This window comes from Selaginella moellendorffii, unplaced genomic scaffold (genome assembly GCF_000143415.4).
Source record: "Selaginella moellendorffii unplaced genomic scaffold, v1.0 SELMOscaffold_111, whole genome shotgun sequence".
Classification (NCBI taxonomy): Eukaryota; Viridiplantae; Streptophyta; class Lycopodiopsida; order Selaginellales; family Selaginellaceae; genus Selaginella; species Selaginella moellendorffii.
In genome coordinates, this window is record NW_003314372.1 from 199,893 (window position 1) to 223,106 (window position 23,214).

The 23,214-nt window shown below is 51.8% G+C and overlaps 11 protein-coding genes across 12 annotated transcripts; 6 read left to right on the forward strand and 5 right to left on the reverse strand.

The window, feature by feature from the left end:
• The first annotated feature begins 27 nt into the window (after positions 1–27).
• Positions 28–2,271, forward strand: LOC9658524 (serine/threonine-protein phosphatase 5). Its single transcript, XM_002990676.2, has 11 exons — positions 28–205; positions 258–427; positions 497–568; positions 636–780; positions 846–954; positions 1,003–1,120; positions 1,177–1,324; positions 1,384–1,635; positions 1,689–1,814; positions 1,870–2,045; positions 2,113–2,271. Exons 1-11 carry the CDS (start codon positions 139–141, stop codon positions 2,176–2,178), a joined length of 1,449 nt encoding a protein of 482 aa, XP_002990722.1. The 5' UTR covers positions 28–138; the 3' UTR covers positions 2,179–2,271.
• Positions 2,203–2,566, reverse strand: LOC112342533 (mitochondrial import receptor subunit TOM5 homolog). Its single transcript, XM_024664518.1, has 2 exons — positions 2,407–2,566; positions 2,203–2,355 (listed from the first exon to the last, which is right to left on the reverse strand). Exons 1-2 carry the CDS (start codon positions 2,551–2,553, stop codon positions 2,278–2,280), a joined length of 225 nt encoding a protein of 74 aa, XP_024520286.1. The 5' UTR covers positions 2,554–2,566; the 3' UTR covers positions 2,203–2,277.
• Positions 2,567–2,587: 21 nt separating this feature from the next.
• Positions 2,588–3,294, forward strand: LOC112342534 (reactive oxygen species modulator 1-like). 2 transcript variants are annotated; one of them, XM_024664520.1, is made up of 4 exons: positions 2,588–2,709; positions 2,773–2,810; positions 2,948–3,066; positions 3,121–3,294. In XM_024664520.1, exons 1-3 carry the CDS (start codon positions 2,640–2,642, stop codon positions 3,053–3,055), a joined length of 216 nt encoding a protein of 71 aa, XP_024520288.1. In that variant the 5' UTR covers positions 2,588–2,639; the 3' UTR covers positions 3,056–3,066; positions 3,121–3,294. The 2 variants fall into 2 exon arrangements, with proteins under 2 accessions (XP_024520288.1, XP_024520287.1); XM_024664519.1 differs by having other exon boundaries at positions 2,948–3,141.
• On the reverse strand, positions 3,286–7,787 carry LOC112342532. The gene is made up of 3 exons (XM_024664517.1): positions 7,449–7,787; positions 5,759–7,358; positions 3,286–5,689 (listed from the first exon to the last, which is right to left on the reverse strand). Exons 1-3 carry the CDS (start codon positions 7,574–7,576, stop codon positions 3,344–3,346), a joined length of 4,074 nt encoding a protein of 1,357 aa, XP_024520285.1. The 5' UTR covers positions 7,577–7,787; the 3' UTR covers positions 3,286–3,343.
• Positions 7,788–7,947: 160 nt separating this feature from the next.
• On the reverse strand, positions 7,948–9,149 carry LOC9663071 (protein sym-1). Its single transcript, XM_002990715.2, has 2 exons — positions 8,816–9,149; positions 7,948–8,726 (listed from the first exon to the last, which is right to left on the reverse strand). Exons 1-2 carry the CDS (start codon positions 9,040–9,042, stop codon positions 8,267–8,269), a joined length of 687 nt encoding a protein of 228 aa, XP_002990761.1. The 5' UTR covers positions 9,043–9,149; the 3' UTR covers positions 7,948–8,266.
• A 37-nt stretch (positions 9,150–9,186) lies between these two features.
• LOC9658525 (branched-chain-amino-acid aminotransferase 5, chloroplastic) lies at positions 9,187–11,098 on the forward strand. Its single transcript, XM_002990677.2, has 10 exons — positions 9,187–9,405; positions 9,464–9,513; positions 9,569–9,746; positions 9,813–9,989; positions 10,058–10,189; positions 10,256–10,354; positions 10,444–10,560; positions 10,615–10,710; positions 10,771–10,883; positions 10,943–11,098. The coding sequence occupies exons 1-10, from the start codon at positions 9,283–9,285 to the stop codon at positions 11,055–11,057; spliced, it is 1,200 nt and encodes a 399-aa protein (XP_002990723.2). The 5' UTR covers positions 9,187–9,282; the 3' UTR covers positions 11,058–11,098.
• On the forward strand, positions 11,099–12,984 carry LOC9663072 (mitochondrial import inner membrane translocase subunit TIM50). Its single transcript, XM_002990678.2, has 10 exons — positions 11,099–11,487; positions 11,540–11,625; positions 11,690–11,726; positions 11,786–11,847; positions 11,909–12,022; positions 12,072–12,176; positions 12,230–12,328; positions 12,384–12,540; positions 12,603–12,705; positions 12,761–12,984. The coding sequence occupies exons 1-10, from the start codon at positions 11,136–11,138 to the stop codon at positions 12,810–12,812; spliced, it is 1,167 nt and encodes a 388-aa protein (XP_002990724.2). The 5' UTR covers positions 11,099–11,135; the 3' UTR covers positions 12,813–12,984.
• Positions 12,985–13,098: 114 nt separating this feature from the next.
• On the forward strand, positions 13,099–15,706 carry LOC9663073 (CSC1-like protein ERD4). The gene is made up of 5 exons (XM_002990679.2): positions 13,099–13,473; positions 13,535–13,713; positions 13,772–14,859; positions 14,924–15,179; positions 15,241–15,706. Exons 1-5 carry the CDS (start codon positions 13,197–13,199, stop codon positions 15,619–15,621), a joined length of 2,181 nt encoding a protein of 726 aa, XP_002990725.2. The 5' UTR covers positions 13,099–13,196; the 3' UTR covers positions 15,622–15,706.
• Positions 15,661–16,615, reverse strand: LOC112342531 (mediator of RNA polymerase II transcription subunit 10b-like). Its single transcript, XM_024664513.1, has 5 exons — positions 16,448–16,615; positions 16,150–16,230; positions 16,000–16,102; positions 15,859–15,948; positions 15,661–15,784 (listed from the first exon to the last, which is right to left on the reverse strand). The coding sequence occupies exons 1-5, from the start codon at positions 16,579–16,581 to the stop codon at positions 15,704–15,706; spliced, it is 489 nt and encodes a 162-aa protein (XP_024520281.1). The 5' UTR covers positions 16,582–16,615; the 3' UTR covers positions 15,661–15,703.
• LOC9663074 (probable RNA-binding protein 19) lies at positions 16,568–20,555 on the forward strand. Its single transcript, XM_024664502.1, has 17 exons — positions 16,568–16,756; positions 16,831–16,945; positions 17,052–17,527; positions 17,587–17,718; positions 17,773–17,865; positions 17,919–18,024; positions 18,071–18,394; positions 18,460–18,524; positions 18,585–18,726; positions 18,779–18,883; positions 18,949–19,053; positions 19,107–19,277; positions 19,327–19,751; positions 19,801–19,877; positions 19,948–19,984; positions 20,041–20,098; positions 20,155–20,555. Exons 1-13 carry the CDS (start codon positions 16,638–16,640, stop codon positions 19,564–19,566), a joined length of 2,193 nt encoding a protein of 730 aa, XP_024520270.1. The 5' UTR covers positions 16,568–16,637; the 3' UTR covers positions 19,567–19,751; positions 19,801–19,877; positions 19,948–19,984; positions 20,041–20,098; positions 20,155–20,555.
• LOC9663075 (MORC family CW-type zinc finger protein 3) lies at positions 20,249–22,946 on the reverse strand. The gene is made up of 13 exons (XM_024664540.1): positions 22,843–22,946; positions 22,635–22,779; positions 22,335–22,579; positions 22,097–22,283; positions 21,934–22,035; positions 21,575–21,874; positions 21,436–21,519; positions 21,221–21,379; positions 21,085–21,168; positions 20,901–21,038; positions 20,737–20,843; positions 20,540–20,679; positions 20,249–20,491 (listed from the first exon to the last, which is right to left on the reverse strand). Exons 1-13 carry the CDS (start codon positions 22,944–22,946, stop codon positions 20,400–20,402), a joined length of 1,887 nt encoding a protein of 628 aa, XP_024520308.1. The 3' UTR covers positions 20,249–20,399.
• Between the last annotated feature and the right edge of the window lie 268 nt (positions 22,947–23,214).

Here is a 23,214-nt window from a genome sequence, read left to right on the forward strand (position 1 = left end):
TAAATACGCGGAGGAAATGACCTAATTCCTGATCTCAGGCGATATTTGCCACGCTGGTCTTTCGGTTTAGGTCGAGAGCAAGAGAGAGAGGATGGATCGATGAAGCCCTAGCACGATTGTCAGCGCCGCTCGGCCGCCATGACCGACGCATCAATTCGCGCGGAAGCGGAGCAGCTCAAGGAACAAGCCAACGCGGCATTTCAAGGTAGGCACTCATTCCTGGGGATTCTCTCAGCTGATTCCTTGGGATTTTCCAGCTTGTAAGTTCTCCCACGCCAGGGAGTTGTACACACGGGCGATTGAGCTCGATGGTAGCAATCCCGTGTACTGGGCAAACCGGGCCTTCACGAATGTGAAGCTGGAAGAGTATGGAACCGCCATTATGGACGCCACCAAGGCGATTGAGTTGGATCGCAAGTACGTGAAGGTATTTCTCTAGGAAATCGAGCTAGCTTTTGGTGCTTACTTTCCGAGAACTCTCTTTTTCTTCTTGCAGGGATACTATCGACGAGGTGCGGCATATTTGGCTTTGGGAAAATTCAAAGAGGGGCTCAAGGACTTACGGCAGGTACTGTAGAGATTTTCTTTTTGCACAAAGTGTCACGAGAAGCTTTTTTCGTTTGTTTTTCTTCAAGGTATGCAAAATTGTTCCAAAAGATCCAGATGCAATGAGGAAGATCCGGGAGTGTGAGAATGCAATCAAGAAACTAAGATTCGAGGAAGCGGTTGCCAGCGATGAGAGACGCTCGGTTGCTGGAACAATAGATTACAGTGCTTTCGGTATGTTATGTGCGTTTTGTTTTGGAGAGCTCTTTGCTAATGTTTGTTTGGTTTTTGTTTTGCAGTAGTAGAGGACTCTTACACAGGAGCAAGGATACAGGGCCAGCATTTAGATTTGGCGTTTGTGAAGCAGATGATGCAGGATTTCAAGGACGAGAAACGGTTGCACAAAAGGTGTGGATTACTATTGTTGCTGGCAATGTGTTGATTATTACGTTTCAGATACGCTTATCAGATAATGCGCGAAGCTTTGGATTTACTCTCTAGTCTTCCGTCTCTTGTGGAAGTAACAATCCCAGACAAATGCCATATAACTGTGTGTGGTGACATTCACGGCCAGGTAGAACTCCGCTTTCTTTCGTTATACTATCGTCGGCTGACTTTTGACACTTCCAGTATTACGACCTGCTTAACATCTTTGAGATGAACGGCCTACCTTCAAATGAGAATCCTTACCTTTTTAACGGCGATTTTGTGGATCGCGGTTCTTTCTCAGTGGAGGTGATTCTGACTTTGTTCGCTTTTAAGTGCCTATATCCTCAAGGTTTGTGTGCCTTTTGTTCTTTCCGGATTTCCGACGAGCTAGAGACTTTTTGGTTGCAGGCATTTATCTGGCGAGGGGAAATCACGAGAGTCAAAGTATGAACAAGATCTACGGTTTTGATGGTGAAGTCAAGGCCAAATACTTCTCCGACGTTATGCCAGAGTACTTTTCCGAGATATTCTGTGCTCTTCCGCTTGCACACGTCTTGAACAGCAAAGTATTCGTTGTCCACGGCGGTTTGTTTAGCACTGACAACGTAAAACTCTCCGACATTCGAGCCATCGACCGATTCAAGCAGCCGCCTGACGAAGGTACTAGTTTATCCGCTCAGTTTTGTGTTTCACGTTCAACTCCCTCCATGCAGGCTTGATGTGCGAGATGCTCTGGAGTGACCCTCATCCTGGCCTTGGAAGACAACCAAGCAAACGCGGGGTTGGATTATCCTTCGGCTCGGATGTGACCGAGAAGTTTTTGGAGCAAAACAATCTCGGTATTGCTCGTTTTCCTTCCTTTTTACCTTCCAGTTCTAACTGGTGTCGTTTTAGATCTTGTTGTAAGATCACACGAGGTGAAACCAGAAGGCTACGAGCAAGAACACAAAGGAAAACTCATCACCGTCTTCTCTGCTCCAAACTACTGCGATCAGATTGGCAACAAAGGAGCGTTTGTGCGGTTCGTGGCACCACATATGAAGCCCGAGTTCACGACATTCAAAGACGTGGTATGTGAAAAGTGGTTTCCTTCGCTCTCTCTTCTTTCGTTTTGATCGATCGTTTTCTTTGGTGTAGCCTCATCCAAGCGTGAAACCAATGGCTTACGCACCCCAAGCCTATGCGAGCAGCTTTGGATTCTAGAGACCGAGACGAGTGGATTCAAGATGATGAAGAAGCTTTCGATGTTATGTGGTATTGAGCTAAGGATTTAAAACAGACCAGAGTTTTTTTTTTTCTCAGCTAGATCGCGATAACATCTCCAAAATTGCGCATGAAGAAGATTGCTCCTCCAAACAGTCCCAGCGCTCTAGCCAGCCTCTGCGGTATATACATCAATCAATAAATGGATGGATGCAAGAGTGATTTTACCATGTTGAAGGCGCTGCGCTCGTCATCGTAGAGCTCAAACTCAATCCGGCGCTTGACGCCGCGGACGAAGCCCGAGGCGCTCTCGTAGGCAGCCGCGATCGCGCCCTTGCTCTCCTTGCCGCCATCGTCTTCGTGGATTCGCACCATTTCCTCTCCGCCCAAAAACCCTAGCGGAAACTAGATTTTAGGGTTCTACCCAACACTAGGGTTTTAGCGAGGCCGGAGCCGGAGGCATGGCGCGGGACTGCCTGGTTCATGTCACCACTGGCGTCGCTGTTGGAGGCGCAGTGGGCGGAGCTCTAGGTATTTCTTCCTAGCGGCATTCGCGCAATCAATTGATTCCTCCTTTGATCGATTCGTTTCCAGGTGCTGTGTATGGAACATATGAGGCGTTTCGGTTCAAGGTAAGCACAAATTGGGATTGGATGCTTGCTCAAAACAAGATTTTGGATGCTTGCTCAAAACGAGATTTTGGATGCTTGCTCGAAACTTTTCTTTCGATCGATCGATCTATTGACGATTGTCTTTCCCTCTTTCCCAGGTTCCAGGGATGTTTAAAGTACGCTATGTTGGACAGACTACGCTAGGAAGCGCCGCGGTGTTTGGACTGTTTCTGGGTGTAGGAAGCTTGATTCACTGTGGAAGATAGATTCCAAAAAGGTGAACCATCTCAATTCTGCTCCATGGTTGTAGCCTCACTTTGGATCGATCCAGGAAAGATGGATGGATTCTCCACATCTCTTGTTCTGTATTTATTCGTAGTGGGGCTTGTTTCTTTCGTTCTTTTTTCTTCGCGGTCCATGAGCTCCATCCATAGAGCGAGCGAGGCCGACACATTTTGGTAAATCTTTCACACTTGGGAATAAGATTATCAAACGCTTTGGTAAACAAAGTTGGAGTTTTGTTCTAGAGGAGACAAACGAAGAACATATGAACTTTAGAGCTTCATTTCATCCGCGGTGGAGAATTGCATACGCTTGCTGTATGACAAATCGAATGGCGAGAGAAGAAAATAGCTGGAAGAATAGTCCTGCTGCTGCTGCTGCTGCTGCTGCTCGTCGTCCGGCATCACCACCCGATTGAAAGCTGCGACGACGTTCCCAGAAAACATGGAGAACTCCGGTGAGCTCTCCACTGCCGAGAGGTGGTGATCTTGCTTGCTGGGGAGCGTGAAGGCCGGCACCGAGAACAGGCTCTGGGTTTCCTCGCCACCAAAGTTGGACTGGCGTGTCATCTCTCCCAGGTGATCCCCCCAGATGTCGTAGACGAGATCGACTGTCGGTGACGAGCAGGAGGCCTGGTCGATTACGTCATCGCTCGAGAACCTGCTGCTCGTGTTGCAACTGCTGCTGCTGGAATCGTTGAGCTCGCTCGCACTCGTAGTATCGCTGCTGCTGTTCTTGGGAATCTTGCTCCCTGGAGCTCGGACAGACGGACTTATCTGCGACTGGAGCCGTGAACTGTTTGGAAAGCTAGCGGACTGCATCAGCGTTTTCTTCTTATTGGCTGGAACTCCATCGTCGTGTGTTGATGTTCCTGCTTTTGGGTTTCCACCACCATCACCACCACCATCAGTAACTGACTTTCGAGCGACCGTCACCCATTCTCCATTCCCCGAAGCTTTGGACGCGTGATGGTGGCGCTGCTTCTCCTTGCTTGGCTTGAGCTCGCTGGCCACCACTTTCTTGCGTATCTCGTCCTTCGGAACCCAGTGTGCTGCTGAAGTGTTGGATGAGGAAGATGACAGTGACGGCGCCGAGGTCATTCTTCGGCCAACTTCGATATCCAGCCTCGAAAGTTTTGTGTCGGCGGCGGAGTGGTGGTGGTGATCGTCGGAGGAGAAGAGGGCGGGCCTCTGCGAGCTCAGTGGAGAAGCTGGTGAGGAACTCGGTGGAGAAGCTCCGCTTCTAGAAGCCTCGTGTTTCACCAGCGACACCGGGCCCTTCTTCCTCTTGCGTTTGCCACCTCGTTCCAGCTGCGTCTTCCTCGGAGACGAGGTTGGAGACATCGCTATGCTGTGCTGCTGCTTCGTAGCTTGGAGAAAATCAGAAGACGTGGAGCCAGCGCCAAGCTCGCCTTTAGAAATCCCGTCGTCGCTCGTCTGGTGTCGACCATCTTCAGCCACCTCTTCAGTCACCTTGACACGTATCTTCGACAAATTTGATGGGCCTGTCGTCTCTTCAGCGATGATGCTGCTCGGTGAGAAGTCCCTGAACAGCGGCAGGCTGCCTGCCATTGCGGAACCACTGTCGCAGTCGGAGCTACTGAGTTTCTTGCTGCCAACTTTGGCTGGGAGAACCAGTACCGTGCAAAGCAGGCCGACGAATCCGACGTAGACAAAGAGCTTTCGGTACTTGAAGTAGGCAGGGATGTTGGCACAGAGACGAAGCATGTGATCAGGCAGGACCACCATCACAGGGACGTTGACAGTCCCGATCGAAGTAATGAGCTGGAGATTGTTGTGTCGTACTTGCGGCGAGACGAAGTCGTTTGACCTGTACGAGAGCTCGATCAGAGTGGTTTCTCCAGCCGCTAGGAGGAATCCACCGCAAGAACCAAGCTCAAATCCTTGCGAGCTGCATCCACCACTCATAAGTGACACCGAGTGCACTCTGAGAGGAATGTCACCTGTGTTCCTGGCTACGAAGCTTCCGTTCACAGGCTGCTTGCAAGATTCCGAGTTGATCTTCTCGGATAGGCTCGATAGATTCTCGTCAATCCCTGATGTCACAGTTGAGACAATTCGCAATGTCGTGCCAACCAGCCGAAGAGTCTCGACCGGTACGTTGTCCTCCAAGAACTTCAATTCGGCTGAGCTTCCGGTACCGCGTACCGGTATCCAGTCGATTGCTGTGAGGTTGTTCTTCACAGCTAGAAGACCTGTCCAAGTGCATCTCTGAGTCGGACGGAACAAGAGAGGCCCCAGATCAGCTTCCTGATAAGCTCTGAGAACCGTATCAGAAAGTCCACCTTCCTGTAAAACGAACGGACTTTTGTCGTCCCGAGCTTTGCAATCGCCGGACAACCCGATGGAACATTGACAACCAGAAGCTTCCCACTCGTGGCTCGGCAACAGCTTCACGGAAACGGGTCCATCACTGGGATTTTTGAAATGTAGCCAGACTGCCTCGGACCCTCCAACTTGGACGGTAGGAAGAATCAGTCCAGACTGCACGAAAAGGGATTGCGCAACCAGCTGTTGATGGTCATTCACCTCAACACCACCGGAGGGGAAAGTACCACTCTCAATATCGTTTTGCCCAAGTGTTCTACGTTCCAGCTTCTGCAAAATCGGCAAAAAGTGAGACGAAAAAACTAAAAGGTAAAGCAGTAATTTTCAAGACAACTTTACCTGTAACTGCGACAACTTTATATCAACTCCAGCTTCAGCGAAAAGGACTCGCTCATCAACTTCGCCGTCGTCTCCCATGCTCGCTGATCCATGCAAGACCACAGCATGAAATGGAACTCGGATGATCTTACTTTGAGGGCTGCTGCCGTTGGTGTGAATGATCAGCGTCTCCAAGCCTGGAGAGTCCGCATCATCGGTCACCAAAGACAAGGTTTCCTCGATGCCCTGGTACCACGCGACCGCTACCTGTGCTTGCGTTCCGGGATGAACAACAAGGCCTTTCCTGTACCGAACTGCTATCAGATTTTTTCTACTCGGACTATCCACAGCATCACCCCGACTTACGAGCCTGATCACTAAACTGTCGGGCCCTGTGTTGAGTAACGTTACAGCCTGCTTCTTCACCTCTCTCCTGCTGCTAAGAAAACCAAAATTGATCACCTCTGGGACCGGCTCCAAAACCTGTCCTTGACTTCCAACTCTCACGTTAAATGGAATCAAAAGCTTTTCCTCGTCCACTTCTTTCGCTGCCAATGTAGAAAAGAGGGACAGTCCGAGGTAGATGAATCCGCTCCAGGTCCCTGTTGATTCGGCAGCTTTGAAGTGAACCTCGAGAACGTCCGACACGGAACCGGGACTTATCTCCCACGGAGCCACCGGTTTCAAGGTGAGATAGCTTCCCTGCTCTCGGTGATGACCCACGCAGCTGCACGAGGAACTGTCCGAGGAACAACACCGAGTGACACCAACATCGTTGTTATGAGGATTCGTCAGGATCAACGTCCTGTTGTTCGAATCCGCCGGCCAGCCGCGAGCTTCCTTGACTCTGATAACTCGACCACCTTGATCACCAGCCTTGTTGTGAAGTGAGATGGAGAACCGAAGAGTTTGTCCGCGGGTCACGGTCCTTCTTCCCAAGGGAGCAAGGCCTAAGGGAGAAGCGATACCATTCCCTTGCACTTGGACGAAGAAACCACCGAGGCTGGTCTGTAGCAAAACCACCGCTTGAGCCTGTCCTAGCGACCTGGGCCAGAAGATGATGTCTAGCGAAACCTCTTGCCCGGGCCGGAGATCCAATGGGGTTGGAGCGAAAGCGGCGGCATAGAACTGGATGCTGGAGCTGAAAGGAGTAAAGATCTTGAGCAGCGTGCTGTTGCAACGATTGGATACGGTGACCGTCAATGCCGACGGCGAGAAGAGCGGCCTATCCCCCCACTCCAAGAACGGAGGAAAAATCCCAACTTTGGGAGAGGACGATGTCGATGCTGGTCCCGGAGCAGCAGCAGCAGTGGCATCAAGATCATCCTGATAGCGATGGCGATGATCCCTGAGGGCTGCTGCCGATGACTGCAGCGGCGCAGGGAAGCCAACAAAACCCGGTTGGGAAACGACGATCTCGCAGGGTACCCTTGTCTGCTCGTCCGCCAGTGGCACAGCAGGCTTACCAGTGCCCGATTCGTGCTTGTTGCTGTCCACGACTAGATTCCTCCCAGTCTCTTGCGCTTGATCGCCCCCCACCGAGCCAGAAATGCACAACAAGACAAGTATCGCGAACCAAGAAGCCAGGAGCGGCAGAAATTGCGACGACGCTGGCAGCGACCTGTCAAAACGAAAGCGCTCAATCAATCTATCGCCCCACAGCATAGCATCATCCAAGAAGAGAGAGGGCCCGAGAATCGAAATATTTTACCTGGGAATGGAGGAATGGCGACCCGACGGCACCGACGCGAGCATCCATGATTGCAAGGGACTCGAAATCGATGCCCCGGAGGAAGACGATGCCAGGGAGAGGAGAAATATCAGTGCCAGCAGCACCATCACACACACACCAGCGAGAGCAGCAGCGGCAGCGAGGAGCGAGAGAGAGAGATTTACGCCAAGAGCATCAGGCGCGCCGCGATGGCCAAAACCTCATTCTTCCCAAAAACCCTTCCTCTGCCGCTGCCGCTGCTTGTCTTGGTCGCAAGAACGCCCGGGAAGAAAGCTATCTATCTATCTATCCTCCCCAGAAAAAAAGACCTAAGAGCTAATAGGAAGAAGAGGAAGAACGCTCTATAGCTAAAGCCTCTTTCTCTTTCTGTCCGTGGCCATCAAAAGAAAAAAAAAAAAAGGAGGAATAATGTTGGTATCTGGAATTGAACCACGCACTACCTCGCAAGAAAAAGTATAGTAGCAAATTTTCTATGGTATCGAGGAAATCATCCACCCTTTCTCACTAAGATTTAATCGAATAAGAATATGGTGAGTCGCGGATCTTCACTGTTTGCTGGAAGAACAAGAACTATAGTTTTAGCACATAACACCTCTTTTCTTTTGGAATCTTGTCATCTTCCACGTACGTCCGCCACCAATCGCTCGCCGGGAAGGTTTTCCAAGTGTCCCACTCTTGGATTCGTTTTGTTTTTCCATTCTGCTGGATCGATCGATCGACCCCACTCCTTGTTGGATTCGTTTGTCGCTCCTAGTTACCGACCGCGATCGATGAATCGATCGATCTTCTACGAGCTTCTACGAGCTCACTGGCGATGGCGATGGCGCCTGTCCTTGCTCCTGCTGTGACGACGCTGGCGATGGCGATGGCGGTGACGAGGGAGTGATGAACGCCATGAGTTTCTTCTTCCAGGCCGCGTCTTCCTGCTTGTTGACCCACGAGAGGAAGGCGCTTTCGAGCAGGCAGAGCGAGTTGAGATAGAGGAGCTGATGCTCTACCGGGACGAAGCGAAAGTTGACGGCCTGGAGCAGAGGCCACACCATTCCACCCGATACGAGGGCCGGGACTATGTCTCGCTTGACGTCGGCAAACACCTGAGAGCTCGGCTTTCCAGCCGTGAATCCCATCAATGAGAAGAAGAGTCCCAAGTGCACAGGCTCCAGCAAAGCGTCCGGGACGAGCTTTGCCACAATGAATCGCGGAGAATTTGGCGTCAGCAAAAGTTTCTTCTTCACGAATCTGTCCAGCCCCTGGTACCTGGCAGCAGCGCAATTCGTCAAAAGAGCTCCTCCGGCACAAAGGGGAAAAGAGGGAAAAGAGAAATTTGCGATCGATCGGCTGCCTACCAGTAATGACCGGCCGGCCCGACGAATCCCAATCCAAAAATGCAGCACGCCGCTGTTCTTTTCAGATCGATCGGCCTCTCCTCGTCGTCGTCTTGCATCGACGCATTAATCTTCTGCGCGATCACGTCGCCGCTTCCCCACAGGATCCCTGACACGATTGCTTGCGTGCGTACCGGGCGCGCCGCGAGCTGGCTGCGATACCACGACCACGCTCGACCTGCCGCCATCGCCGTCACTCGTCCATTGTACGCCAAAACCCTAGACTGGCCGATGGTGGTATATCCGCGAGAATCTTTGAAAGAATCCTTCCTCGTGCTTCAAAATCTGGGATGGGATGACCCGGCATTGGCAGAAATCTCGAAATTTCTTGATCCACTGGAAGTGTGGAGCAGCGGAGCAATGGATCAAGCAGCGAACCGCGAGAAATATTTCACTGAGCCCTTGTTAGGGTTCTTCATTACCGCATTATGGCTTGCGCGCTCAATGGATCGCAGCTCCAGCTCCAGGCGCTCTCGAATGACAGGCACTCGAGAATCCGTGGTCTCGATCTATGCCGATCCATGCCGCGCATCGAAATCTCCAGACTCCGGGTGAGTGAGATTTCGATTTCCCTTTTGCTTCGATCCGACTGGTTCGCTGTCCTTCCAGCAAAACAAGTCACTCAAGATCCAAGCGGGGGTGACTGTGAGCACCACCAAGTAAGCTCTCGAATCGATTCGCGTCTAGCTGTGGCGCTCTAAGCAAAAATGCCAGGGATACTGCTGCTCTTGGATCAGACATCGATTGGGAGAACATTGGCTTTGGAATTCGTTCTACGGACTTCATGTACGTAATGAAGACCGATCGAAGCGGGGAATGGAGGTCGGGAGAACTTCTTCCATTTGGAAACTTGGAGCTCAGTCCTGCCGCTGGAGTGCTCAACTATGGACAAGTAAACAAACTTTTTTCTTTGTTTCTCTTGTACAATCCCTGTTTGATCCTTTGTTGTTCTTGCCAGGGCTTGTTTGAAGGCATGAAAGCTTACCGGACACAAGATGGCTCCGCGGTTTTGTTTCGACCAAAAGAAAATGCACTTCGTATGATCTCCGGAGCAAAACGAATGTGCATGCCGGCACCATCGGTAGGGGATTTCACTGCCGCTGTGAAGAGCACAGTGAAAGCAAACGTTCGTTGGGTATGTGGCCTCGCTCTAGCGGCTTTTAGCGGTTGTTTTTTTTTTTGTTTTCACAGGTTCCGTGACAGGTACCTCCTCATGGCAAAGGTTCTCTATACATCCGACCTTTGCTCATTGGATCCGGAGCTATTCTAGGCCTTGCACCAGCTCCGGAGTATAGCTTCATCATCTATGTGTCACCCGTGGGAAATTATTTCAAGGTTACACTGCTTTGAGTGCGCTGCTCTTATATTGACTACTGCGTGTTTGTTTTTTCTTCCTCGCAGAGTGGCTTAGCTCCTATCTCACTCAAAGTGGAAACGTTTTACCACCGCGCAGCACCTGGAGGAACTGGTGGCGTCAAGACGATTGGAAACTACGCTCCTGTAAGTTAGTGTTTTCGTGACTGGCGCACTGGGCCCGATCCGCCACTTCTGCGTTTTTGTTGCTCTAAGCTGACTTTTGTGTCGTGAAGGTTTTAAAGACACAACTCGATGCCAAGGACCAAGGCTTCTCGGATGTTTTGTATCTAGATGCTGCCGAGAACAAGTATGTCGAGGAGGTTTCGTCTTGCAACATTTTTACCGTGAAGGTAAGGTTGATTCACATCTTTGCTTGGGTAAGAAATATACTCTCGTATGCACAGGGTAACACGATCTCCACTCCTGAAACGCTGGGCACGATACTCCCTGGGATTACCAGGAAGAGCATAATAGAACTTGCTCGAGACATGGGCTATAAGGTAGAAAACTTCTCTCAGCTTTATATATATATAACTCGAGAGACTGTCACTCGATCTCAGGTGAAGGAGACGGCCGTGACAGTGGAGGAATTGCTTGACGCAGACGAGGTGTTTTGCACGGGGACTGCCGTGGTTGTCAATCCGGTTGGATCGATCACATACGGTGATAGAAGGTGCGAGTGAGATTTTCTAATCTAGAGCAGTGACTAAAATTCGAGGTTTTGCAATTCAGGGTAACTTACAGTGATGGCGGCGTGGGAAAAGTGTCAAGAGCGCTAAGCACGTCCCTGACCGACATCCAGATGGGTAGAAGCGAAGATAAGTTTGGCTGGGTAGAACAACTGTGAAAGAAACACGGATAAATTCAAAGGTCCTCTCTTTCCTTTAATGCACTCTAGGGTTTAGGGTTCTTGGGCAGGTTTTGGATGGTTAGGGCTTGGGCGGCTATGTGGATGATCAGGCTCCAAAGGCTTGCATCTGCGAGGGAGTTCCAGGCGCGATCGAGGCTCTGCGCGGCTAGATCGCATTCTTCTACCACATTTTCGACAGAAGAGGCAATCGGCGCCAAGGCCGCCAGTGGCAGCAGCGCGCCGCCCGAGGAAATCGCCCAGGAAGTCGCCAAAGCGACAGCAAGCTCAGGCAAGCAGGATGGATCTTTTTCCGAGGTGGAAGAGATGGTCGCGGAGGTGGGTTCTAAAGCGTCCTGGAGAGGGATCAAAGCGCTCTTTGGTCTTACAGCTACAGCTGCTATTGCCGGGGTTTCTTACGTGACCTATGGTAAGAGAGAAGAAATGTATGTCTTTTGCTTTCTCAGTTCGTTCCTTTCCAGCTTACTCGTACGAGGATATTGAAAGGGTAGTGAAGCCTTTGCGTCAACAAAAACCTTTGATTACTCAAGACAAGCCAATTCTTGAGGTAAGAAGAGATTTATTTCCTCCCTATCAATCTGTGATAGTAACTCCTGTGTCTAACTTGGCAGAGAATACAAGATCTTGTTTACTGCACGTCTTGCGAGGGTATTCTTTCATTTTTGTAAGAATAGGTGTGCTGATCACGTAGTATATCGTTTTCTTAGTCGCCTTGGCAGCAACTGACGCGTATTTGGATTTGAGGAGGTCCGTGGAAGAGCAAGTTAAGGCATGTTATCTGTTACCACGGCTCGGTTCTGGCGATTTAACTTGGTTTTCGTCTTTTGCAGGGTTTTGCGGCTCCGTCGTCTGATAAGTTGCTACCCGATTTGATTCCTCAGGAGCAGCATGTCTACACAATTGTCCTTGATCTAAATGAGACGCTGGTGTTTTCGGAGTGGAAGGTAGTGGCTTTTCAGCAACCCCGTCCTCGTTTTAAATGTGATGTTACAGAGAGAGAGGGGCTGGGGTACTTTCAAACGCCCTGGAGTTGAAGCTTTTCTCGAAAAGCTAGCACACTACTATGAGATAGTTGTGTATTCTGATCAGCTAAGCTTTGTAAGTTGTTCACCCGGTGGCTTTGCTTTGCTCACGGCTCTTTGTTTTCTCAGTACGTGGATCCCATTTTGGAGAGGCTTGATCAGAAGGGTTGCATCCGCTATCGGCTAGCACGGGATGCCACGAACTATCTCGATGGGAAGCACTTTCGAGTGAGTATAACTTTGGTATGGTAGTGGACTTAAAGGTTGGTGTTTTTCCTGCCAGGACTTGTCCAAACTAAACAGGGATCCGAAGAAAATCATGTACATCAGCGGCCATGCTTTGGACACTTGTCTCCAACCCGAGAACGCAGTTCCTATCAAGCCCTGGAAACTGGAAAGCGACGACACTGCTCTTCTCGACCTCCTTCCCTTTCTCGAATGTAAGCCTCATTCATTCCTTTGTCATATCTTTCGCATTCTAATCACGGATCGTATCGTATAGTTGTGGCGAGACAACGCCCCCCTGATGTGCGTACTGTTCTCGAATCATACAAGGGACGTGACATCGCGACCGAGTTCCGCGAGAGAGCAAAGCAAAACCAGAGGTTTGAGAGCTGGATTTCCATTTAGTAAATCTTGACAACCTCTCGTTCGTTCCAGGCGAGTACAGGAAAGGAAGCAAGGCCAGGGGAAGTTCTGGCGTGGGTTGTGAGAAGAGCAAAGGAGACTAGCCTACTTATAGAACGAACTTAAGCATCAAATCAAGATCAAGAGCGAGCGCAAAAAATTTTCTTTCAGTTTTTACTTTTAGCCTGTACAGTTTTGCGCAACGGGAAAAAACATTTTTACATTTGCCATTAATGTTATGGTTGATTCCAAACAAACGGGATAAGTTTTGAATATTCTTGTTGGATACACCGACAACGAGTCGCAACGAGTCCGCAGCTTTTTGCCGAGTGTGATGAGCTGGTTACTCTATAAGTTTGGCACTTGGAAGAAATCCAGGAGGGAAGGAAGAGGGCTTTCTTTATAGCAAGGTAAAGTACCCGCTCGCGGGAGGAGGAAGCTCTCTCCCTCTCTCTCTCCTCCAAGATCGATGGACACCACGGCGTTCATCACATCGCTGGTCACCTCGCTGCTAATCTTCCTCTTTCTGTCGCTCCTCTACGTCTTGCTCGCGCGGCGGCCCAAGAATTACCCAGTCTACTACCCCGCCGTGCTCATCCGCGAGGAGGAAGGCAAGGGAAATCCCGAGGTTGCGCGCCTGCGCACGCCCTTCCAATGGCTGAGCGAGGCCTGGCGAGTCACCGAGTCGGAGATTGTGAGCTTCGCGGGCCTGGACGCTGCCATCTACATTCACCTCCTGGATGCCGGTAAGAGCGTTTGCGCAAGAATTTCCTTCCGAGGCAAATCCATCGATCCATGGCTGTGCAGCGCTCAAGATCCTGAGCATAGCGGCGCTGTTTTGCCTCCCCGTGCTCGTCACGGTGGCAGCACTGAGTGACGACTACGCGAGAAAAGCGAGGCCAAGCACCGGCGGCTCCACCACCGCCACGAACTCCACCGATGCTACATTCTCTGGCCTGGACAAGCTGGCCATGGGAAACATACCGGTGAGTGGAAATCAATCGTCTCGTCTCAATCGTCTTGGCTGATGCATTGGCGGCGCAGGAGCGGAACTCCAAGATCTGGCTCTTCGCCATCGGCGCTTACTGGCTCTCGGCGGCGGTCTACATCGTGCTGTGGACAAAGTACCGCCGAATCTCCAAGCTCCGCAAGTCCGTGCTATCCTCGGGCGCCAGGCCCGAGCAATTCGCGGCGCTGGTGCGCGACATTCCCCGCTCCCACCGCGACACCGCCCAGATCGACGCCTTCTTCCGCCGCATCCACCCCGACTCCTACGAGCGATGCATCCCGGTGGGCGATCTCGGCGGCGCGTCCAAGACGTGGAAGGCGATGGAATCCACCAAGGCGAAGCTGGATCGCGCGCAGGCCGGGGTGACGAGCAGCAATCGCCCGCATCACAAGACTGGGACGCTCGGATTGCTCGGTCCCAGCGTCGACTCCGTGGATTTCTACAAGGAGAAGCTCCGGGAGGCGAGCGAGCGGCACAAGAGCAGTAAAACCGCGGCGGCGGCGGCGCCGCCGGGGAGAGCGGCGATCCTGGTTTTCAACAATCCGGCGGCGGCGGCGGCTTGCGGGCAGTGCGTCTACTCGGCCTCGTCGGCGGGGCGATGGGTGACGAGCCCGGCGCCGGAGCCACGCCAGATGATCTGGGGGAATGTAAAGATCCCCTGGTACCAGCGTTACATCCGGCAAGCGATCGTCTACACGCTGGTGGCGCTCACCATCCTCTTCTTCATGATACCCATTGGTTTCGTGTCCGCCTTCTCGACGCTGGACAAGCTCGAGAAGCTAGTGCCGTTTGTGAAGAACATCGAGAAGATCAAGGTGTTGAGCACCGTGCTCCAGGCCTACTTGCCGCAGCTGGCGCTCATCGTGTTCTTGGCCCTCTTGCCGACGCTGCTGCTCTTCCTGTCGCGGATGGAGGGGATTGTGTCGCAGAGCCATGTCGAGCGCGCCGCCGCCGGGAAGTACTTCTACTTCAACGTCTTCAACGTGTTCTTGGGCATCACCATCACCAGCTCGCTGTTTGACACGGTCAAGAAGATCCAGAAGGAGCCCAACTCGACCGTGTCACTGCTGGGCGCGGCCATTCCACCTGCGGCATCCTTCTTCATCACCTTCATCGCCCTCAGGTAAGTGTCAGTAGCGCAAGAGTTCTTCCTGGAAACTTAGCTAGTTTTCTTCATTCTTGCACAGGTTCTTCGTTGGCTATGGCTTGCAGCTCTCGAGGCTGGTGCCGCTGATCATCTTTCGCATCAAGAAGAAGTATCTCTGCAAGACGAAAGAGGATATCAGAGCTGCATGGGCACCCAAAGATTTTAGCTATGCCACCAGAGTTCCCGGAGACATGCTCATACTCACCATTGCACTCTGCTATGCTGTGATCGCACCCATGGTTCTTCCTTTTGCGCTTGTCTACTTTGCCTTTGCGTGGATCATCGCTCGGCACGAGGTTGGAGCTCTCTTCCCTTTGCTGTTTCTTCCAACTTTTGTGCTAAGATCTCTTTCTCCAGGCGTTGAAGGTGGTGGTGCCGGCTTATGAGAGCTACGGTCGAATGTGGCCTCACATCCACACTAGAATTATTGCAGCTCTTCTCGTCTCGCAGCTTGCAATGCTCGGCTACTTCTCCATCAAGAAGTTTGTGTTCAGTCCCATCTTGGTGCCGCTGCCCATCGCCACACTGCTCTTCGCCCTCATCACCAACAAGATCTACTATCCCACCTTCAAGAATCCACCGCTGGAGGTGACCGGTCTCACCAAGGAGCACATCCCCACCGTCTCGAGCATCGTCACTGCCTACACACCGAGTTATCTCGACGAAGAGCACGAGCGGGACAAATTTGAAGACGCTCGATCTGCGGTGACGTCGGCGGGGATCACAGCGCCTGTTTGATCGATGATCGATGGATTCCTGCCTGTGCCTACTTACTTGTTTTGTGTAAATTTGTGTTATTGTGTATGATAAGCTCCGCCTTTCAGCCAGTGTGCTCGGGCTTGACTCTTGCATCTCCGTTGGACAGTCCGGGGATTGGCTGCGCAGCACTTCTTCGAGATTCCTGCGCACTCGTGCGTGTAAGTAGAACTAAAAGAATTGTTTTTTTTTTTTTTGCTAAGTTTGAGACTGACTGACCAGAGCCGATGCTGTACGTAACATTCGGTATGTTTCAGTCTCCTCGGGGAAGGCCTCCTCCACCTCCTCCAGTATGTGCTTTCGAAGTGCCTGCAAAGAGATTTGAGACAAGAGCAAAGAGAGGTCCCAGGAAGAACTCGCCTTGAAGGCGTCGACTTTGCCTTTGGTTGCCTGGTTTCGCTGAATGCAATGGTTAAGAAGATCCTTGGTGAATTCGTCGGGATTCTTGCCTTCGTCAATGAATCTGGCAAAACAGGTTGCTCAATCGGATCGCTGGGATGGATCGATTACCTTATCACCTCCACGGGGATCTCAAGGTTGCACTGGTTGGAGGAGGATTGCATCAAGTTGAGATCCTTGACAAGCTCATTCCTGGTTCCATGTAAAACATTAAATCAAACGTGTGAGAGAGACTCCAGCTCCAACGCTGAGGAGAGGGAGAAGGATTGATTTTGAGGGAGATTCCAGCTCTAGCTCTAACGCTGAGAAGGAGATGGAGAAGGATTGATTTTGAGAGAGATTCCAGCTCTAACGCTCACAAGAAGGGGGAAAGATTGTTTTTGAGCTCCAGGGAGGAATTCTTGCTTACAGGCGCTCCAGGACGAGCAGCTGCGATGGAAGCGTGAAAGAGGAGACGGAGCAGTGGAGCTGATGAAGTGTGGCGAGCGCGCTGTGCAAGCTCTCCTCCATCCCCGCCAGCGCCATTTTGCTGTTACTCTCCATCGCCTAGGGTTAGGGCTTTGAGCGGGCTTTGAGCCGGCTTTGAGCGCGCTTGGGCTATGGGGTCGTCGTCGCGCGTGTGCGTCAAGAATCTGCCCGCCTATGTCACCGATGACAAGCTCAAGGAGCATTTCGGCGCCAAGGGACAGGTGACCGATGCCAAGGTGATGCGAACCAGGTGAGAGAGAGCTTGCTTTTCATCCATGGATGGAGACGAGATTGCGACATTGATTCCTTGCTCCACTCGCGCAGAGAGGGCAAGTCTCGGAGGTTTGGATTCGTGGGATTCTACAGCCAGGAGGAAGCCGAATCGGCTGTCGCCTACTTCAACAGGTCATTCCTCGACACCTCCCGCCTGGTTTGCGAGGTAGATCATCATAGAATTTTTGTTCTCGCAATCTCGCAGTCTCGGAGCATCTAGATTTTTCTTTCTCGCAACCTCGACGCTACTCACATTCTCGTGATATTGTCAGGTGGCACGCTCCGTTGGAGACGCAGCTGTGCGGCCATGGAGCCGTCACTCTAAAGGAAGCTCTGCGTACGAGAAGACGCATGCTCCAGAGGAGAAGGCCCAGCTCAAGCCGAAGAAAACCGTCTCGGTGGACCGCGATCAAGAGCAAGATCCTGGGCTTGACGAGTTTCTCAGCGTGATGCAACCGCGTACAAAGACGAAGGTCTGGGCGAACGACGACGCTAAACTTACAACTCAACACCCAAGCAGCAAGGCGAGCGACGATACGGGACCAGTCTCCGACTTGCACTACCTCAAGAGCAAGGTCCGGCAGCAGTGGAGTGACGATAGTGACGACGAGAAGGAAACGGAAGGAGAAGCCAAGCCGCAACAGCAAGCTGATACTGGCGATCGTCCCGGGAATGAAGAAGCTGCTCAGGATGTAGCGGAGACAGATACTGGGAGGCTTTTCGTGCGGAACCTTGCGTACACCACGAGGTAAGTTCTTTAAAGGACGTAAATGTGGAGCCTCATTCTCGTGTTTTTCTTTTTACAAGTGAAGAGGAACTGGTTTCCTTGTTCGGCCAGTACGGGGAAGTTGTCCAAGTTCATGTGATTTGTGACAAGGAGACGAACCGCTCGAAAGGCTACGGGTATGTTGGCTTCATGCTACCGGAAGAAGCAACGAGGTATTTTCTCAGGTGCTGAATTCTTTGAAGGGTTAACTTCTCGTCTTTATCCAGGGCGATGACGGAGCTCGACAATTCTATCTTTCAAGGAAGACTTCTGCATGTTCTACCTGCGAAGCAGCAAACTTCACAAGTCAAACACAAACTGTGAGTTCTTCCGTTTCATGTCTATGCTTGACTTCTCATCTCCGGGATTCTAGAGATCGCCCCATGAACCTGAAACAAGAGAGGGAGGTGGAGCGCAAGAAAAAGGAGTCGAGCGGCAATACGCAAGCATGGAATCCTCTGTACATGCGGCCAGATACGGTGTGTAAAGTTGACTTGCCACTTCTTACAATTTGCTCTGACGCAGGTGGCAGAAAACGTGGCCAGGCAATATGGGATCTCCAGACGTGAATTTCTGGATCCAGAAGCCGAGGACGTTGCAGTACGTCTTGCTCTGGGAGAAACGCACGTCCTTTCGGAGACGAAGCGGTCATTAGCTCAGCAAGGCGTAAATGTGGAACTGTTGGAGAAGATCAGCGCTAGTAAAACCTCTGGAGTAACTAGAAGCTCTCGCGTCATCCTCGTCAAGAATCTTCCCTTCAGCACAACGGAAGCGGACCTCTTCGGCGTGTTTTGCCCTTATGGAAGTCTTGGACGGCTCGTGCTTCCACCGACGAAAACCGTTGCTATCGTATGTGAGTTTTCTTCGTCTTGGTGCCTCCCTCCTGATCGGTTTATCTGTTCGCTTGATACAAGGTGGAGTTTCTGGAGTCCTCTGAGGCACGCAAAGCCTTCGAATCTCTAGCATACCGGAAATTCAAGTAAAGTCGTAACGGCTGGCTGAGTAAACGGTCTAATCTCGGATAAATATACTCTTGCAGGCACGTCCCATTGTATCTGGAATGGGCACCACAAGATCTTCTTTCCGAAAAGAAAGATGGTGGCGTTGTACCCGCAAAGCTTGAGGGAACTTCGATAAAGGACCAGCTTGTAGCAAATGACGAAGGGGCCGCTTCAACGAGGGTACGCTACTAGACTCTTTTGTATGAAGCTCATCGAAATTCGGCCTTGGCAGTCAAGCACTGTATTTGTGAAGAATTTGAACTTCAAGACCACTGACGCGAGCCTAAGGAAGCACTTCGAAGGCCGAGTAAAAGCCGGTTCCTTGCGGACAGCAACGGTGCGTGTTTGGTTTTCCTTCTCCCCGGGAGAGACTGTTGCTAAAATGGTTTGTGGAACTTGCAGGTGAAAAGAAAGCCATCCAAAACTGGAGCATCCTTGTCAATGGGTTTTGGCTTCGTGGAGTTCGACTCGACTGACACGGCCGAGCGCGTCTGCAAGGAAATGCAGGTGAGAGAGAGGTTTTGCTGTCACACCGGGGATAATCGATCGTCCGAGTGCAGGGGTCTGTTCTTGACGGTCATGCTCTCGTTTTGCAACCAAGTCGTGCTGGCGACGACGAGAAACCAAGCAAAGTCGATGCAAGAGGAAGCTCTTCCAAGCTCATCGTGCGGAACGTGGCATTCGAGGCAACCCGGAAAGACTTGAAGCTGCTCTTCTCTCCTTTCGGACAGGTACGAAGTTTAGCGAGTTTGGAAAAACGATTCGAGCCTTTCGCTCCAGGTGAAGAAGGTGAAGCTGCCCAAGAAGTTCGATGGCAACCATCGCGGCTTTGCGTTTGTGGAGTTTGTGACAAAGCAAGAGGCCCAGAACGCGTTTGAGGCGCTTGGGAGCAGCCATTTGTATGGGCGGCATTTGGTTCTCGAGTGGGCGCGCGAAGGAGAGACGCTCGACGAGTTGAGGATCAAGGCAGCATCACAAGTGGCGCCCTCCAAGCCCAACAAGAGAAGAAAGCTATCCTAAAGAGTCGTGACCTAGGTAGAGTAGAATACAGCAAGAGAGAGAGATGGCTTCGTCGTCTTCGTCATCGCCGCCAGGGACAGCGGCGACGGTGGTGGTGGTGGCGGCGGGAGGAGCGGCGGATCCAGCAGTGGAACACCATCAGCCAGCACCATCACGGCGCCGCCTGGTCAAAGCTTCCTCGTACAGTAATTCTCTCTCTCCCTCTCCGGCTTTCTCATGGTCTTCCTTTCTCAGGCTGAATAGCGCCAAGCGCGAGCGCGAGGCGGCGTCCGCTACACCCCCTCTCCCTCTCAAGAGAAGCAACAGCAAAGGTAATCTCATCGCCATTGCGCTAGAGTTTCTCTCGGATCAAACCACTGTCAACTTTGGATTGTTTCGCAGGAAATGAAGAGCAGCAGCACGCACCAAAGCATGGAAGGTAATGAATCTCTTCGCCTCCTTTTGCGACTCACACTTTGGCTCCTGTATTGGCAGGCCGCCTCTCAATCCTGCAGCGCCTCAAGACGCGCGGCCTCTTGGACGCCAAGCACAGGCACGTAAAACTTTCTCGGTGGAAGATGGAAGTATTTATTGTGTGTGGTGATTCAGGGGATGCGACCCGCTGCTCCGGCTCTCGTAAAGCACGGGGACGAGCTGAGGATCCAGCAGGCGAAGAGAGCGGCCTTGGTTCGTGCACAGTCGGTTGGAGCCACTGGAAGTTTCAAAAGCTTCGACTCGCCGTTTGGTAACTATCTCCTTCCAGTCCTTCCTAATCAAGCATTGGCAGCCAAAACTGTGTCCCGAGGTAGTAGCAGCATCGCAAGCTAGGTGAGCTATGTATGATCAAAGACGATTCATTCCTTCTTGGTTCTCTTGCTCGTGCGCTTCACTTTTGGAGAGTTAGTCGTAGTTTTGGATGTCAGCCTGGACAGAGGCTTGCTGGAATCTACTACCGAGCAAAGTCAATAAAAAACACGATGAGAAATGGTCTCACCTGTGATGTCCGATCCTTCCTTGCCGCGTGTGTTCTTCCGAACAGGTGTACCGCGAGAGGTTTTGGTAGTCACCACACCGTCCTCCACCGTTTCCTCAGGGGTGTTGCAAGAGCCTTTGTAAGGTGCCATGTAGCAGAACCTGGAAAGCCAGTGAGGAATCGCCCGAGGTGGAAAAAAAAAAAAAAAAACAACGAACCAATGGTCTGGCAACTGTCCATGCCATTCCGGATCCATCACCCTCCACTTGAGGCATTTGGAGCACTGGACCCAGTTTTTGTCGGGGGCAAGCCCCTCCTTCTCCTCCTTCAACAAAAGGATAGACACTTAGTGATAGTCCTCGTAGAAACTAGCAGTGCTTACCGTGGTTAACTTCTCCACGCGAGTTTCCCAGTACTTGTCAGCTTCCTCCCCGAGCCATTTCTCCATAGCAGCATACATCTCACAGTCCTCGAAGCCCTGCTTGCTATTCAACACGCCTACTCTGCCTCTGTCAAACTCCTGCATGGCCGACATTATCGTTTCAACTCTATATGCAAAGTTGTACCATCAGTTTGGTCGTTTCCACGACACCAATCACTCCTCGTCCCCATTCAGCACTGTGCACCATATTTCCAACCCTTTTGTAGGACTGTTCGAAGAGATGCACGACGACGGTGAGAGAGCCAACAAGTAAAACATACCTCGACAAGTCTGCCGTGCCAGTAGAGGAAAATACCACAGTTTCCGCGCTTCCGCTCTAGCTCCATTACGCCCAGAGTCAGCTGGACTGGTTTCCCCATGAGAGTAGCACTGGTCACCCAGGTGCTGTTTAGCGTCTTGGCGAGACATTTTGTTGTCACCTAAAGAACAAAACAGCCAAGTCCATCAAAGAACCACTCAAACTGGATCCTCAGACCTTCTTCCCCTGGATCGAAACAATCATGCGTGGCTCCAAAAACATGACTTCCACATAAGCTCGAAGCGAATAGTCGAGCGGGACCTGTCATGGACACTGGTTTTGGAAGACGGCGTACGAGAGATGGAATATATCCTACCTCGGGGCTTGTTTGTCCAGGTCGACTCCGCACGCGCCTAGACCTTATCATGATGTCATCACTTTCGTTCCAGTCCAAGGAGAAAGACGACCCCCATTTCTCGAGATCGAAAACGTAAATGATAGTCCCCGTTTCGCCTGCGAGCCTTTGAAACTCAGCACCAATTCCATACTCGTCAAAAGGTCCGTATGTGCATATCACGTCTCGATGCTTTTGTGAGTCTTCCAGCGTCTGCAAACCGGTGTCGATATCCATTCTGCCCGCCCGTCTGGTATACGTGACAATCGGCACCTCGAGGACCTGCATTGTTGCCAAACTTTTAGTACCTTAGAGACACGAGAACACGAGCAAGGCGGTACATCTTTGCCTTCGTTATAGCCAGTTGAGAGCAGTGCCATTGACCTCGTCTCCTTGCTTTGCGTGAGGACAAGGGCACCTCTACCGAGACGCATCACCCCTGTCTGATTTACAAACAAAGAAACCAGTAAACAAGAGATTGAGAAAAGGAAAAGAAATGAGAACCTTGAAGCCAACTCCAAACCTCCCGATTTGCTCTGGATCGTCTTGTTCGGGTTTCTTGTGGCCAAAAGACACCATCTTCACAATGTCTTTGTGAGTCATCCCAAGGCCATCGTCCAGGAAACAAAGCATCGGCACTTCTGATACCTCGGGGCTTTTCAACGTTCCCATCTGAATCGAAATCTCAAGACTGGAAGAGTGGCTATCAGTTCATGCACGAGAAAAGTTAAAGATAGCTCACCGCTTGGCTCCCGCATCGCAGGCGTTGTCAATGAGCTCGGCGACTGCACCAAAGAGCCAACTCGAATGCGTCTGGCTGAGCGTGGTGAGGTACTCCGGGTGCATTTGCGCGATCGGCCTCTTGGCTGGCCCGGGCCTGGCGCGGTAGGCAACGTCCACAAGCTTCATTATCTTCTTGGTGGCCTCGTTCTCCTCCGCCGGTGGCTTCAAGAGAAGCTGGACGTCTCCGACATTGATGACCGCAACCTGGTCGAGTGCGTGTATAGTGCGTGTGAGAGAGACAGAGAAAGACATCTCTTACCCGGGAGTGATCGACGAGAAAGGTGAGCAGCTTATCCCACTCCCGGTAGTCACTCTCGCCACGGGCCATGATCTGGAACAGCGGAAGAGGCTTCCAATCGAACGCGCGAGCTGCATTGAAAGCAACGATGTCGAGGCGCTTGGGCCTGATCGAGCGAGGGAAAAAGGCGGGAAGACGAATGAGAAGCGCAAAACCAAAGCTTACGCACAGCTCCAATGGCGCATTCGAGGAGCACACCGCGCATATGTGCTTGGCGTCGACGTTGAAAAGCCTGCCGTTCCATGCCTTGGGAGTGCGCGGCGGGAGGACCATGGCGCTCGGCGCTCATTCAAACCCGGCCAACCAGCCCTAAATAAACCCTAGCTCGGAGTTCGAAGGGGATGGCGGGAAATCAGTCTAGACGCCGCGCAGGTACCGCGCAGCGTGTCGCCCTGCTGGCTGCACGTCCCCAGCACCGCCATGAACGCCTGCGCGTCGCCGCCGCCGATGCCACCGCCAGCGCTTGCTCCAGCAATCCCAAGCTGGGTGGCGAGTTTGAGCAATGCTTCTGCTGAAAAGACGTAAAATCTTTGTTGCTCTC

Bases quoted from the DNA above. Each gene is read 5' to 3' on its own strand.
- LOC9658524 (XM_002990676.2), top strand. From the start codon at position 139: ATGACCGACGCATCAATTCGCGCGGAAGCGGAGCAGCTCAAGGAACAA. The intron at 569-635 runs GTACTGTAGAGA...TTTTTCTTCAAG, and splicing joins GGCTCAAGGACTTACGGCAG to GTATGCAAAATTGTTCCAAA. The intron at 1,815-1,869 runs GTATTGCTCGTT...GTGTCGTTTTAG, and splicing joins TTTGGAGCAAAACAATCTCG to ATCTTGTTGTAAGATCACAC.
- LOC112342533 (XM_024664518.1), bottom strand. From the start codon at position 2,553: ATGGTGCGAATCCACGAAGACGATGGCGGCAAGGAGAGCAAGGGCGCG. The intron at 2,356-2,406 runs GTAAAATCACTC...TATATACCGCAG, and splicing joins AGCGCAGCGCCTTCAACATG to AGGCTGGCTAGAGCGCTGGG.
- LOC112342534 (XM_024664520.1), top strand. From the start codon at position 2,640: ATGGCGCGGGACTGCCTGGTTCATGTCACCACTGGCGTCGCTGTTGGA. The intron at 2,710-2,772 runs GTATTTCTTCCT...ATTCGTTTCCAG, and splicing joins CGCAGTGGGCGGAGCTCTAG to GTGCTGTGTATGGAACATAT. The intron at 2,811-2,947 runs GTAAGCACAAAT...CCTCTTTCCCAG, and splicing joins ATGAGGCGTTTCGGTTCAAG to GTTCCAGGGATGTTTAAAGT.
- LOC112342532 (XM_024664517.1), bottom strand. From the start codon at position 7,576: ATGGTGCTGCTGGCACTGATATTTCTCCTCTCCCTGGCATCGTCTTCC. The intron at 7,359-7,448 runs GTAAAATATTTC...TCGTTTTGACAG, and splicing joins CGCCATTCCTCCATTCCCAG to GTCGCTGCCAGCGTCGTCGC. The intron at 5,690-5,758 runs GTAAAGTTGTCT...CCGATTTTGCAG, and splicing joins TAAAGTTGTCGCAGTTACAG to AAGCTGGAACGTAGAACACT.
- LOC9663071 (XM_002990715.2), bottom strand. From the start codon at position 9,042: ATGGCGGCAGGTCGAGCGTGGTCGTGGTATCGCAGCCAGCTCGCGGCG. The intron at 8,727-8,815 runs GTAGGCAGCCGA...CGCTGCTGCCAG, and splicing joins GGGCCGGCCGGTCATTACTG to GTACCAGGGGCTGGACAGAT.
- LOC9658525 (XM_002990677.2), top strand. From the start codon at position 9,283: ATGGCTTGCGCGCTCAATGGATCGCAGCTCCAGCTCCAGGCGCTCTCG. The intron at 9,514-9,568 runs GTAAGCTCTCGA...CAAAAATGCCAG, and splicing joins GTGACTGTGAGCACCACCAA to GGATACTGCTGCTCTTGGAT. The intron at 10,355-10,443 runs GTAAGTTAGTGT...TGTGTCGTGAAG, and splicing joins CGATTGGAAACTACGCTCCT to GTTTTAAAGACACAACTCGA.
- LOC9663072 (XM_002990678.2), top strand. From the start codon at position 11,136: ATGGTTAGGGCTTGGGCGGCTATGTGGATGATCAGGCTCCAAAGGCTT. The intron at 11,488-11,539 runs GTAAGAGAGAAG...GTTCCTTTCCAG, and splicing joins GGTTTCTTACGTGACCTATG to CTTACTCGTACGAGGATATT. The intron at 11,626-11,689 runs GTAAGAAGAGAT...CTAACTTGGCAG, and splicing joins AAGACAAGCCAATTCTTGAG to AGAATACAAGATCTTGTTTA.
- LOC9663073 (XM_002990679.2), top strand. From the start codon at position 13,197: ATGGACACCACGGCGTTCATCACATCGCTGGTCACCTCGCTGCTAATC. The intron at 13,714-13,771 runs GTGAGTGGAAAT...TTGGCGGCGCAG, and splicing joins TGGCCATGGGAAACATACCG to GAGCGGAACTCCAAGATCTG. The intron at 14,860-14,923 runs GTAAGTGTCAGT...ATTCTTGCACAG, and splicing joins ATCACCTTCATCGCCCTCAG to GTTCTTCGTTGGCTATGGCT.
- LOC112342531 (XM_024664513.1), bottom strand. From the start codon at position 16,581: ATGGAGAGTAACAGCAAAATGGCGCTGGCGGGGATGGAGGAGAGCTTG. The intron at 15,949-15,999 runs GCGAGTTCTTCC...ATCTCTTTGCAG, and splicing joins GCAAAGTCGACGCCTTCAAG to GCACTTCGAAAGCACATACT. The intron at 15,785-15,858 runs GTCAGTCAGTCT...ACGAGTGCGCAG, and splicing joins TACGTACAGCATCGGCTCTG to GAATCTCGAAGAAGTGCTGC.
- LOC9663074 (XM_024664502.1), top strand. From the start codon at position 16,638: ATGGGGTCGTCGTCGCGCGTGTGCGTCAAGAATCTGCCCGCCTATGTC. The intron at 17,719-17,772 runs GTATTTTCTCAG...GTCTTTATCCAG, and splicing joins CTACCGGAAGAAGCAACGAG to GGCGATGACGGAGCTCGACA. The intron at 19,278-19,326 runs GTACGAAGTTTA...CTTTCGCTCCAG, and splicing joins TCTTCTCTCCTTTCGGACAG to GTGAAGAAGGTGAAGCTGCC.
- LOC9663075 (XM_024664540.1), bottom strand. From the start codon at position 22,946: ATGGTCCTCCCGCCGCGCACTCCCAAGGCATGGAACGGCAGGCTTTTC. The intron at 22,284-22,334 runs GTGAGCTATCTT...CCACTCTTCCAG, and splicing joins TGCGATGCGGGAGCCAAGCG to TCTTGAGATTTCGATTCAGA. The intron at 21,520-21,574 runs GTAGGATATATT...TGTCCATGACAG, and splicing joins CTGGACAAACAAGCCCCGAG to GTCCCGCTCGACTATTCGCT.